This window comes from Nicotiana attenuata, chromosome 12 (genome assembly GCF_001879085.1).
Source record: "Nicotiana attenuata strain UT chromosome 12, NIATTr2, whole genome shotgun sequence".
Classification (NCBI taxonomy): domain Eukaryota; kingdom Viridiplantae; phylum Streptophyta; class Magnoliopsida; order Solanales; family Solanaceae; genus Nicotiana; species Nicotiana attenuata.
In genome coordinates this window covers 38,858,068-38,871,737 of record NC_032000.1, presented here as the reverse complement: position 1 = coordinate 38,871,737, position 13,670 = coordinate 38,858,068, and the positions used below count along the sequence as shown (strand labels likewise).

Sequence of the window (13,670 nt, the reverse complement as noted above, 5' to 3'; positions counted from 1 at the left end):
TTATTTTATTTTCAATTTTTTCATATTTAAAAACGGTAATGGTTACTATTTTAGAGTGTTCATATCGAGAAACATGCCAATGAAATACATTATGAACTGTTAAAAAGAATGATTATAAAGCTTTAAGATTTGTTTTATTTCAGCTCTATTTTGCGGGTAGTCATTATACAATTAAGGATGGACGCAAATTAAAAAGGAATGTATTATGCATATAGCAGCTAACAGATTAGGTGAAAGAATCTTGTCTCTCTTATTTCATGGGCAGGGCGTGGTTAATTTATACATTTGAAAAATTATGTTACTACTAATGAGATTAATTGGCATGAGCATGTAGTTTAAAAACATAATTGCTTGAATAATATTAAACTCCCCATTTTATAAAATAATAAAATATCAAACTAGTTTGTTTTAGAAAAAAATAAAAGAAAAAATCTTAAGTGGGGCGGGGCGAGTTGAAAACTGAAAAAATAGCTATGCAGGGTGGGGTGGGGCAAGTTGAAATTTTTGTGGATTTTGCCAAACCTGTCTCTCCCCGCCCCATTGCCATCCCTAGGTCAAGATAGGCTAAACAATGGATCGTAACCCAACCCGCCTAACTTGGCACAAATCTTTCCAATATTCTCAACTTTTAAATAAATTAAAACCCAATAATTTTAACAAAAGAAAAAAAATATTCACAAACAATCTCCTCTGACTCAAATCATAATATGTTGAGAATTATATTGCGGTACCTCAAAAATAGCCCAGTGCCCATCCTTTATTTTATTGATATAAATGTTTTTCTGCTTTATTTTCAGATTCTTTTTAATTGATGATTGTTTTTGCCAACAACAATTAATTAAATAAATCATTCGATGAGTTCTTTTAGTTTAACCATTTGGATATAAGAATTTTTTCATTTTTTTTAAAAATCAGTGTTTGGCCATAAGATTTTTTTTTTCTTTTTGGCAATCCGCTAGGCAAGTGCCTAGGGCTAGTTTTTATATATATCTAAATAAAACAAAAACAAAACAATGTGATGAAGAGTCATACCAACTGTAAAGACATAGGTCCTATTACCTAAATTGAGCAGGTTATACTCAATTAAGTTAGTACATTTTGAACTAAGTAATACTTTGTAAAGAAGTCTAGACATGTATAAAAGTTCATGAATAAAAACTAGCCCTAATAATGTCATGATAAGTAGATACTCAATTGTCCAGAATTGTGGTCGTCTTTTCCTAGTGAGTTGATCATTTTGCTCCATGTCTGCCCATCAATATCCTGTCCAGCTCAATAACCTTCGATCATCAATGGCTAAATAACCTGCAATGTGATAGCACACAGCCAACTCCCTTGCACCTGCTATTTTCCTCTGTTGCACCAGTTCTGTACATCCTTTAGTGTTGCGTTTTTCTTGACAAAAACATATGTTTTCCAGCAGCACCTTGATGACGTTTGTATGGTACTGCCTCCTCAACTCATCTAATAGTCTCATTCTTAATTGCCAAAGGTGCATGTCTGCCATAACGTGATACATGACATATATGGGCAGCCTTCTATTATAATTGCCTATTTGAATGTCCCTACCTTGTAACTCTAGAGTATAGCTACTGTTGTGTTATTTAGGACCTAGGACATATCTATGAATGATGGAAAAATTCCACCTCCAGCTCCTGTCAATAATCTGTACTGTCCTCCAGCTTCTCTCTTCTATGCTTGTGCCTATCTTTGATTTCCTCCCAATGGAATGAGTACATAGTACTGATACCACCAACTGGGTGTTCCTCAAAGGATAGGGCATAGGTACAGTATCGTCTCCTGCAAAAAAGTAAACGACGTCAGAATAAAACCTGATCACGATGTTCTCTTCCATTTGGATTTGATCATAGTGATCTCTTGTGTGATCTTCTTGAGAATCCAATTCTATTGTGCTAATGTTTGCTTGGCTCCCTGTATTTGATGTTTGTTTCACATCATAGACATGTATGGTTAATTTCCATAACTGTATCATCCACTTGAATTCCTTTTTTACTAAATCTGGAAAATCCAGTGTCAACAGAATGTGCACAAACGTGATATTGTCTTGTTTGCAATTGAAATCTTGAGACCTCCAGCCTGTTGTTGTAATATTCTTTGTATTGCTCCATTTTTGGGATTCATTGTGACCAAAATGAACTGACCAGTGACTTTCCACTACCTTCCATAATGCCAATATTCGAAGCCACAACATGAATCTGCTATATACCCAAAATTCTAGGTAGTCTTCTGTCAAAATTACTCATTTGATCCATCATTTCCATGCTTGTGCATACCATGATTTCTCCTTCAAGGGAATGAGTACAAAGTACTAATACTACCCATTGAGATTGAAGATCATGGTAAGGCATGGGCACAATAACTTTTCCTGCAAAAAAGAACACATTGTTAGTAGTAAAAACGATCAGCAGGATCTTCTCCCTTAGGATTCGACCATGATGATCCAGTGTCAAAAGAGTGTGCACAGATGTGATGCTGTCTTGTTTGCTACTGAAATCCTTTGATCTCCAGCCTTGTGTTGTTATATTATTTGTGTTGCACCATTTTTGGGATGAAATGTGACACAACAGTCCCAATTCTTGATGCCAAAACATGAACCTGCCACATATCATTCTGGGCAGTCCTCTCTTGAAGGTGCTCCTTTGATTCATCATTTCCATGCTTGTGCATACCGTGATTTCTCTTTTAAGGGAATGAGTACAGAGTACTAATACCACCCATTGAAATTGAAGATCAAAGTAAGTCATGGGCACAATAACTTTTCCTGCAAAAAAGAACACAAGATTAGTGAAAAAAGTGATCAACACCATCTCCTCCATAAGGATTCGATGATGTTGATTCTGTTTGTGCACCAGCTCATTAATCCATCTCCTTGAACTCCTCTCCATCCCCTCTCTTACTGCCTCGATACCTTGACCCTCAAATATGGGCATTGAAGTTTATCTCCATTGATCAATCTCTTGCCTTGTGAATCAAGATGGTGGAAAGCATGACATTCTATGATTCCTTGATCAAGGGCATAATTTGCCAAATGGTCTGCCAGCTTATTCCCCTCTCTGAAAATGTGAGTTATTCTACCATTGCACATGACAAACAATTGTTTTATCTCATCCACTTGTTCCTCTATGACCCAAGGAGGTTTCAATTCCCCTCAATCACATTCTTGAGCAACATAGAGTCAGTTTGAAACCATATGTTAGAAATCTCATTATCTACGCAATAGTTCAAAGCCTCCAGTATTGCCATCGATTCTGCCTGAGTGTTTGTCACCTGTTGGATTTCCTTACCACACGCATACATCAAGTCACCATGCTCATTCCTCAAGCAAAATCCAATTGAACTCCCTGGATTACCCCTTGAAGCTCCATCTGTGTTGATTTTTGTCCATCCATGCATAGGAAACTCCCATAGAACCTTGCTTATCTTCAGCCTAGGAGTGTAATTCTCCATCATTCTAAGTATATTTGGCCATCTAAATGGCACTTGAACTATTCTTGGCTTTCTCACCTTGATGAGAGACTGGATAGTAGTGCAAACTTGGTACACCACTCGATTAGTAGTCACTGGCTCTCCATGCTTATTACTATTTCTTCTTTTCCATAGCTCCCAGACAATGATACTAGGTAATGCTTGAAAAATAGGTTTCAGTCTAGGAATTACCTTCACTGTCCAACACTTCACAATAGCTTGATACAAGGTTAATCCCTCCAAAGATAAGCCAGCATATGAAAAGAAATAATTCCATACTCTTGAGGCAGTGAATGATCGAAAGAAGATATGCCCCACTGATTCTTCATTTGGCATTATACAACACCAACATTTTGATGGCATAAAGTACCCCATTCTTCTCAATGTATCATCAAGAGGTAATTTTCCTTTCCATAGCTTCCACATAAAGAACGATATTTTAAAAGGCAAACCCTTAACCCATATATTAGCATACGTAATGGAAGTATCTCTTCTCCTTCTCAGGTATTCCCATGCGGATTTCACACTGAAATTCCCCTTAACTTCTAGACTCCAGACGGGCTTGTCCAGCTCATCATACCTAGCTGGGCATGGAATGTTCTCCAGAATATGAGTAGCCAAATCATTAGGAAGTATTTCCTTAATCCTCTCATCATTCCACCTTCCTTCTATCACCACATCGTTAACATTATTTATTGTTTCATCACAAAAGAAATCTGGAGGTGTGATAAAATATAGAGATCCCAAACCTGTCCAATTGTCAAACCAAAAAAGGGAAGATCCCATTTTTAGTTTCCATAGAATTTGATGCTCAATAATGTCCCTACATTCTAACATTTTCCTCTAATTATGTGAGCCACCTCTCCAAGGCACCACCATGGCATTCAACTTCTTACAATATTTCTGGCTCATAAAGGAGCTCCATAGAGAAGGCTTGGTCCTGAAGTTCCACTATAATTTACAAAAGAGCGCCTTAGACATGTCATGTAAAGATCGGAATCCTATACCTCTTTCATCATAAGGCAAGCATAGGGTATCCCATGAGGCCCAATGTCTAGCTCTACCATCTATCAAATTGCTCCAGAAGAACCTAGCAAAGAGTTTATGTAATTTGTTGATCACATTGGCAGGTGGGTTCACAGCTGATAGTAAATGAATGGGCATGCTTTGTAGAACACTTGTGATAAATACTGCCCTTCCTCCAATTGATAAGAGCTTTCCTTTCCACGTTTGAATTCTGTCAAGCACCTTGGTGATCAAACCCTCATAAAAATCTATCCTCCTTCGTGAATAAAATATGGGGCATCCAAGGTATGTAAACGGAAATTCTTTCCTCCCTAATCCAGTAATCCTTTCAATTTTCCTCACAACTTCTTCATTTGTTGAATGATGAACATATACGGCAGATTTGGTCGTGTTGATCAATTGACCTGAAGCTATTTCATAGGACTTCAAAACCTCCATAATTAATCTCAAAGACATGGCATCTGATGATGAAAATATGATTGTATCGTCTGCATAAGCAAGATGATTAATCTTAGGACTCCACTTAGGCAATCCAAAACCACAGAAATACAAGTTCATATGCAATGCATTCAATCCCCTAGACATTGCTTCAGCAGCCAGAACAAAAATAATGAAGGTGACAAAGGATCTCCTTGTTTCACACCTCTAGTCGACTTGAAGAAACCATAAGGTTGGCCATTAACAAGTACTGAATACCAATTGTTAGAGACAATACCAAACATTAGGCCAATAAATCTTTCTAAGAACCCCATTTTCCTCAATACTTTGGTGAGGAATAACCAGGATAATCTATCATAAGCCTTCATCATGCCAAGCTTTAGTACCACATTAGGGCCTACCTTTGTTCTCAATCTGATGTCAGTGATTATTTCTTGAGTAAGCAATACATCTTCTACAATACTTCTTCCTTTTACAAACCCTGCTTGTTCATCCGAAATAACATTAGGCATGATATCTACCAGTCTCTCATGAACAACCCTCGATATAATTTTGTTGGTGAAATTGCTCAAACTTATTGGCCTCAAATCTGAAAAAGTATGCAAAACTTTCTTCTTAGGTAATAGAACTAAATTTGTGTGAGTCACAAATTTGGGAAGTTCATGCCCACAGAAGAAAGCCTTCACCATCTATAATATATCAACCCCAATAATTTCCCAACAAGCATGGAAACAGTTGCCATTAAAGCCATTCGGTCCACACGCACTGTCCCCATTCAAGCCAAATACTGCCTTTTTCACTTCCTCCATGGTTGGTATCAAAGTTAACTTCTGATTCTGCTCCTCATTCATCATTGTAGGAACATGATCTAGTATCCTAAAGTCATTAGGCACGCTAGATTCATGAAACTGCTGCCGGAAGAACACCACTGCCTCATTTGCCATTGCTTCTATCCAATTTCTATCTCCATCCTTGAACCATGCCATACCTGCCTTTTGTTTCCACAAATCTTCCTCTAATGCCCATACACGAATTAATTCAGCTTGCACCTTTTGGAGTCTTTCCCGATTTTGAATGGTAGGGCTGAGTTCAAATTGAGCTTCATGTACCTTGACTACCTCTTCCAAACTTGCTATTTTCTGAAAAATATCCCCAAACGTTGCCTTACTCCATAAAGATAAGGCTTTCTTCAGTTTCTTCACTTGACGTTAAACATAATGAATGGACTGGCATGAAAATCTGCCTGCCAGTTTTCTCGAACAACATCTAAGAAGGTGTCATGTTTCAACCAGAAATTGAGAAATCTGAATGTTTTTTTAATTGGAGCTATGCTGGGATTACAACTTAGGAGCACTGGACAATGATCAGATCCAATTTTGGATAGGTGATTGATCTCCAAAGCTGGCCAAAAATCTTGAAGTTCCATATTACCCAAACACCTATCTAGTCTATTGAATATACAATCTTCTTCAGCTCTCCCATTCCACCAAGTATATATACTTCCTTTAAAACCAAGATCAAATAGATTACATGTATTAACACAATGCCTGAAGTCATCAATCTCATTAATATTAACTGGAAGCCCCCCAAATTTTTCTTCGTCATCCCAAATTATATTGAAGTCTCCTCCAACTAGCCATGGCAATGTCATATCACTTGCTAAAGCATAAAGAGTATCCCATAGTTCAATTCTTTCGATTGCATCGCATTTGGCATACACTAACATAATTATAAACTCCTTGTGTTCATCAGTATCAATCAGCTTCAAGGTTAGTTGTTGCTCCATATTAAAAAGGATTTCAAAATCATACCTCTCGTCAATGAATACCCATATTTTGCTGGAAACATTAATCACTGCTTGTTCAAAACCCAATCTCCTTCTATATTGATCCATCTTCTTTGCTTGTTGTTTCGGCTCCATTAAGGCAATAATATGAAATTGATATTGCCTATCCATTGTAATGACTCTTTCAAAGGCCTGCATCGTATTGACTGACCTGATATTCCAAATCAAAGAATTCATCATTAACTTAGTGATTTGGATATGGTTCTTCTCGTTTGAACTCCAGGGGCTTGTACCCCAGAACTATCCTTAGCTTGTTTTCTTTTTCCCCTCCCAGCAGATTTCCCTTTTTCAATTTGCCTAGGAGAAATATCACCTTGTCTTGCCACGTTCATGAAGTTCTGATCAGTCGATTCTTCATCCATATCCTTTCCTTTTGCTTGCTAATCCTGTTTTTCTCCTTCATGGTGATCCTGTCCCATAATCTAATTTTTTTGTTGATTCAACCATCAAGTCCTTAGTAATATTGTCTTGCTGCACCAATCCAGTTGTAGCAACTGTATTTTTTGGACTTAGTACTCCTTCTTTAACTGCTGACTTTACTACTTCATTATCTGGGCAAGCAACTTCAAAATTCTTCTGTGTATCATTAACCTTTCCTTCAATGTACTGTCATGTTGATCACCTGGGTCAATTGGCTGGGTTATGAGGTTGGACAATTTGGTAGGGTCTACTGTATCATTGTTCTGTGTGGATCCAATGTTAGGATTAGGATTATGAGTAAGGATTTGGTTAGATGTAGGAGCTGGATTATGGCTAGTGGTTTGTGATCGGTTTAGTGGTTTAGAAGTTTTGTCAACCTCAGCTCGAATACTCTTAGCCTTAACACTTTGTTCTTCCACTTCTGGATCATCTTCTTGTACTTCCTCTACATCTTCATGACCTACTAGGAATTCACCTTCATCAGTTTCCTCTTCAGTTTGTTCACTCCAAAATTTACCTCCTTTGAAATTCACATGTTTTTTTGAATTCCCTATTCCGGAATAACACTTGTATCAAGAGATTGAAATGGGATTTCTTGACAGCATTGGTTTGTGGTAACATTGTATGCAGCAAAAGCTCTACTAACCCATTGTGAAGTTGATTCCTTAGGCTTAGGACTAACACTCGCACCTGCCTTGAAAGATACTGCTGCTGCATTTAGATTCCCAGTTTTTATTGAGCTAAGTGTAGGACTTTCCACGACATTACCTTGATCAACTATTGCTAGTTATCTCTCCTTTACAATTCCTTCATCAACTTGGTTTGATTCTCTCCCAACTCCTTTATGTGTAGGACTACTACCTCTACTTTGATCTACCAATTCCAGCTGATTAGTTGCTTCATTATCTCCAGAATCTTCCGACAATGCAGCAAATTTCTTATTAATTTGCACAGCTTCTACTGGGACTATTTCTTTCCCAGAATTATTATTATCTTGGTTCCTAGATTTCTTCACTCTATTATCACGCACCTCCTTCCATTGCTCACCTAAGTTTCCAACAACTTTCCCACTTGATAGAATCATCAGTGGAACAGCTTGTTTAACTTTTTCTTTGTTACCTTGTACCACAGCTTCATTAGCAATTTGCTGCTCTACGGTTTTGTTTTCCATTAACTCCGGGTGAATTCTCCAACATTCAAGCATGTCATGGCCTTGTAACTTACACTCTTTACCGTACTTCGGCAAATAATCGTATCTGACTGTCACCCACTCAGTTCTAACATCTCCTGTTGCCTCATTCACGATATCCATACGCACCTTGTTAGGAAGATCCTGTAAAAGGTCAACTAGCACCTTAACTTTTGCACAGCTTGGCCTTGTCTTATTAATCGTATCCACATCAAGATGAAGTGGCTTTCCCACAGCAGAAGCCAATAAGAAAAGGCATTCTTTAACAAAATACGTTGGTAGCAAATTTGGAAACGAAATCCACGCCATTACCTTAGGTGTTTCCTCCCCGGCTTTGAACTTCGCATCATAGATCAAAGTTCTCAATTGGTATTCATGGCCATACTTGTCTTTCACATAATAAACACCCTTCGACGTAAAATCAATAAAGTCTTGCCATAACGTCAATCGTATTAACACATGTCTGTCACGAAGGTATCCAATATTGCACTCACCTTTAATTCCACATTGAAGCGGGACAATTCGACGTAATTCATTAAGCTCGAGCCACCCATACGAGAATTTGCAAACTACTACATACTGCAAACCTTCGATCACGTTCATTCGATCAACCTCTGCTTTAGTGAACGTTACCATGGGATGTCCTTGAAAAATAACTGCTTGACGCAATGGAATAGGATCAACAGAACTCTGTTTTGACGACGTTCCATTAATTGTTGCATTAATCGCTGCTGGTTTCAGTATGTTCGAGTAATCTAAGAGCTTGGGTATTGTTGAAGTGTTGTTAGGGATGGAGGGGGATGCTTGGGAGGGCTGACCAGCTATGGAAGAAGGCTGGTCGCCGGCCAGAATGGCCATTGACGACCACACGAAGTTGTTCGAGGCAGTCTTCTCTAAAATCGCCTGTCGCCAAAGCTACTTTAATTTTCACTTGAAGATGAATTTTGGAATTTTTCGAAAATTTGAAAAATCCCAATAAACTGTTTTTAAAATTTTTTATTCAGATCACTCACAAAACTTAAAAAACAACCCAAAATTATATTCATGTCCAAACACAACTCTAATTTTCAAATACCATTTTCACTTGAAATTTTTTTTCACTTTTTTTTGGAATTTTACATTTCTTATGTCCAAACGCCCACTAAGTTTCAACATACCTTTTCTTTAGTTATAAGAATTATTCCTCTCATTTTTATACCATTATCAAATACCTGTTGGTTTAATTATTGAAAAGATATCTTGGTAATTAATTAATAAATAAAATTACAATTGAAAATATTAAAATTATTTACAGGTAATATGAGTAAATGTTTCAGAACATACAGGGCCGCCAAAAAGCATTAGCTCCAAAGAAATTATTTTATCCGACTCAAATGTTGAAGAAGAACTATTATTTACTGGAATCTGATATATGTACATTATATAATATTCCATCCTTTCCCAGTTATTATTAGGTACATGTAAATTGTGTGTCATTTTGAATCTGATAATGTTCTTTTGCTTCTTAATTTAATTATGACCCCTAAGATAGAGCATTTCCATGGGTCAAGGTTGGATTTCATCATAGGTCTATTTGGGTTGATGATTTGTGATGGGCTACTATGGGCTAGCCCAAAACAACCCATCTTCCAAAATATTTTAGCCCAAGCCCATTAAAATTTGGGCGGGTTGGACAGGTTAAATGGATTTGGGTTAATTTTGCCACCTGTAATAGTACCAAGAAATATTAAAAGGCAAAGCACTTTGGAGGTTCTTGATTGTGAAAACATTTCAAGTAAATTTGAGGAGGGATTCCTGTTACTATGATTGTCAACAAGTTACACGAGAACACCCCAGAAAAGAATGCTACTCTGTTATGGATCACCAAAGTTTCTGGCATTAAGCTGTTTTTAACTTGTTGAATATTTGGAAAATGAAAGACCAATAACTTTTGAGCGGGTAGAATTTAGTGGGAGTTTGCCTACAAAGATGTAAAATCCTTACTCATGGACAAAGGTGATTTGAATGTTCTGATACTGCTGAATGTGCATAACTTTGTTGCATAACTCAAGTTAATGTTTGTAAGCATTATTTCATAGATATTCCAACAGGTATTGGATTTTCCTAAATATGCAACAAATCCAGGAGATATACTTCACTTCTAAGGACCACTATTACTACTACTATCTTAACAGAGTTAATTTCTTAAATGGTCATGAAAATAACGCAATAAAGTCATTATTAAATTTTTGAACCTTCCCAGAAATACATTTCAATCGGAAAATCAATTTTACGGCACTCGAAAGATGATGTGGCATGCCACTATCACCCGTTAAACTTCCGAATTTTTCAAATGATCATCCAACTTACAAACTTTGCAAGATGTTTTTTTTCCCTTAAATAAGTCATCTTTTTTTTAGCAAACAGGAAATATTTATATTAAAACTACATAATGTTTAGTACATCACATTCATACCTCATATCACTTAGGACACATTGATTACCCTGGGCTTGCTAGTACATTGCAAGCATCATAAGTTAGGTACATAACAAAAACATATTATTCTTTTTGTTCATCCCATACAAAAGATTCAACATAAGATGGAGGTTGTACAAAATATTTATTCCCCTTTGTTTGAGCATTAGCCTCCTTTGTCAATTGATGTGCTACATTATTCCCTTGCCGGAAGACGTGCCAGAGGACCACTTCCTTCTCCCGGCGCATTAACAACCTGGATTCATTAACAATATCATCATTTAGTATGTTGCCTTGTTGTATAAAGTGAATTACCTCCGTGGAGTCTGTTTCTATATCAAGTGGGAACATTTCCCATTCTTGCGCTGTCCGAAGCCCCTCTAGGAGTGCCTTGATTTCTGCTTCTAGTGACCCATTTGCGTGAGTAGATTTTGCAAAACCTACCACCCAACTTCCTTTTGTATTTCTGAATACACTCCCGGCCACTTTTTTGGTTGTTGTTCTTAAAGCTTGCATCTATATTTAATTTGAGCATCCTTTTGGTGGTTTGTGCAATCTTACTTTGATGGGGAACTTCTTTAGAGGGTCGTGGCTTTTTTCAGTAAGAAGTTTGAATACAGTTGCCTTTTGATTTATTAGGTCTGTGTTAATAGGGGTATCAGTGTTGTTTTGATTATTTCTATTCCTATTTAAACAGATAAACCAGATGGCAAATGGAAAGAAAGACTTCCAATTAATATACTTGTGCTTTAGTAGGCAGTCAAAATCTTTTAACTGAAGAAGCCAGTGGTTGCCCTTTGGTTTATAGAAGTTTTGTCATCCTAAACTTTCCGAAAAGTGATTGGTGTTTTGCAATTAAAGAAAATGTGGGTGATTGATTCTTCTTCATTTCTTTTGCAAATAGGGCATATAGGGTCTATGTTAATACCAATATTAGCTAGGTATTTTCTGCATGGTATCCTATTGTGTAGGCATTGCCATAAGAAGAATTTAATCTTATTAGGACAACTTAGATCCCAAATCCATTCATAATCTAGTTGGTTATTTGAAGGGGGGTCAATTAGGTTGTATCATACTTTTGTAGTGAAAAAATCTTTTGTTGTTAGTGACCATATAGAAATATCACTTGCTAATCCCTTTGAACGAATTCTAACTTTAGAAATATTTTCTTTGATGTCGTTTGATGTCATGACAAAGATTCATTATAAAATGTCCTATGATGTTCCAATATTTTTCGAAGAAATAAGGGTGAAGACCATCTGGCTCTGGGGCTTTGAAAGGTTTAAATGAGAAAATAGCCCTCTTGATTTCAATATCTAGTAGAGGATTATCTAGTGTAGTAAGGTCTAATTTATGGTTAGTGGGATGGCTTTTCACTAAATTATTCCAGTTGTAGAAGAATGAGAGGCGGTGAAAGTATTAGTAAAATAATTAAGAACGTGTGACATGATCAAGTGGTGTTCATTAAGTTAATTTCCAGCATCATCTTTAAAGTGGTTTATTTTATTTCTTCTTCTCCTATTTGATGCTGATATGTGGAAAAATCTTGTGTTAGCATCTCCTTCGTTAAGCCACATTATCCTAGATCACATTTTCCAGTAATCCTTCTCTATTCTAAGGATGTCATTGTAGTCCTTTTTTAGATTATATTCTAATGTCCGATGAAAATCACTATGGGTATATTTACTAGATTTTTGGATTCCTTGGGGCCTTGCTAGAATTTTCCTTTTCTTTCTCATTATATCACCAAAGGTTCTGTCTTTCTAAGGCTTAATACTATCCACAAAGTTTGTGCTAGCACTGTAGTACTCTACTCCATACCAATTATTTTTAACAAGTGATTGAAATTCAGGATGTTTACACCAAAAGTTTCTAGCCAAAAAGGTTGTTTATGGCCTTGTCTATTTCTAGGAATTAATTCTACTAAAATAGGATTATGATCATAATAAGTCTTAGGCAGGTGAATTATTGAGCAATTAGGAAATAATTCTATCCACTCTTCATTTCCTAGAATTTTGTCTAATCTTTCCATAATGAGGCCCTTATTTTTTTTCTATGGTTGACCACGTATATTTGCACCCTTTATAGCCAAGATCCATTAGATAACAATTATCAATCTTTGACCATAGGTAGTTTGCTCTATTATTGTTAATAGGTCTTCTTCCATATTTTTCATTTGATCCCATAATATCATTAAAATCTCCTCCTACCATCCACGGGCCTTTATAGATTTTACAAATGTACCTATATTATTGCATGAATTTCTTGGTTCCTACGGATGAAGTTGTGAACTGTAACAACTTCATGGTTTCATATTACCACCATGCCACCTGCTTGTCCTTCTGCTAGCACTTCTATCATCTCCGAGAAGCCAAAGTCATGAAGCATTTGAGCATGGTTTACCATCCTAGTGTCCAATAATGTCACCATGCAAGGCCTGTGTGTGTCTACCATCTCCCTAAAGTTCCTCCTAAAGTTGTCATTGTCCCCCCCCCCCCTATATTCCAGATAATATAGTTAGTTGGATGATTCATGGATATGTTTAGGTTCATGTTTGTTGGATCCCCATTCTCCCTCACTTCCTCTAGAAGGACAGGGTTCCTTCTTAGTGATGGAACTAGGATCATGGCTCTATTGCCCACCGTTGGACCCTAGGGTGGTCTAATGTCCATCGAGCACTTGTACGGTTCCAGTGGGCAGTTGAGCACATGCCTCTTCTCTTGCATCTTCATGAAGAGATACACTTTTACACTGTATAGGTTTGAGAATTCTAGAACCTGCTCCAATCTCCTATCTCCTCCATGCCTGCT

The 13,670-nt window shown here is 36.9% G+C and overlaps 1 protein-coding gene across 1 annotated transcript; it reads right to left on the bottom strand.

Annotated features, from left to right (window-relative positions):
• Positions 3,160-5,639, bottom strand: LOC109236045. The gene is made up of 3 exons (XM_019402275.1): positions 5,156-5,639; positions 4,494-5,099; positions 3,160-4,235 (listed from the first exon to the last, which is right to left on the bottom strand). Exons 1-3 carry the CDS (start codon positions 5,637-5,639, stop codon positions 3,160-3,162), a joined length of 2,166 nt encoding a protein of 721 aa, XP_019257820.1.

Excerpts from the sequence above, each read along its gene's own strand:
- LOC109236045 (XM_019402275.1), bottom strand. The coding sequence starts at position 5,639 with ATGGTGAAGGCTTTCTTCTGTGGGCATGAACTTCCCAAATTTGTGACT. Across the intron at positions 5,100-5,155 it reads TTTCTTCAAGTCGACTAGAG|CAATGTCTAGGGGATTGAAT; the intron begins GTGTGAAACAAG and ends TGGCTGCTGAAG. Across the intron at positions 4,236-4,493 it reads CTTGCCTTATGATGAAAGAG|GTTTGGGATCTCTATATTTT; the intron begins GTATAGGATTCC and ends ACAATTGGACAG.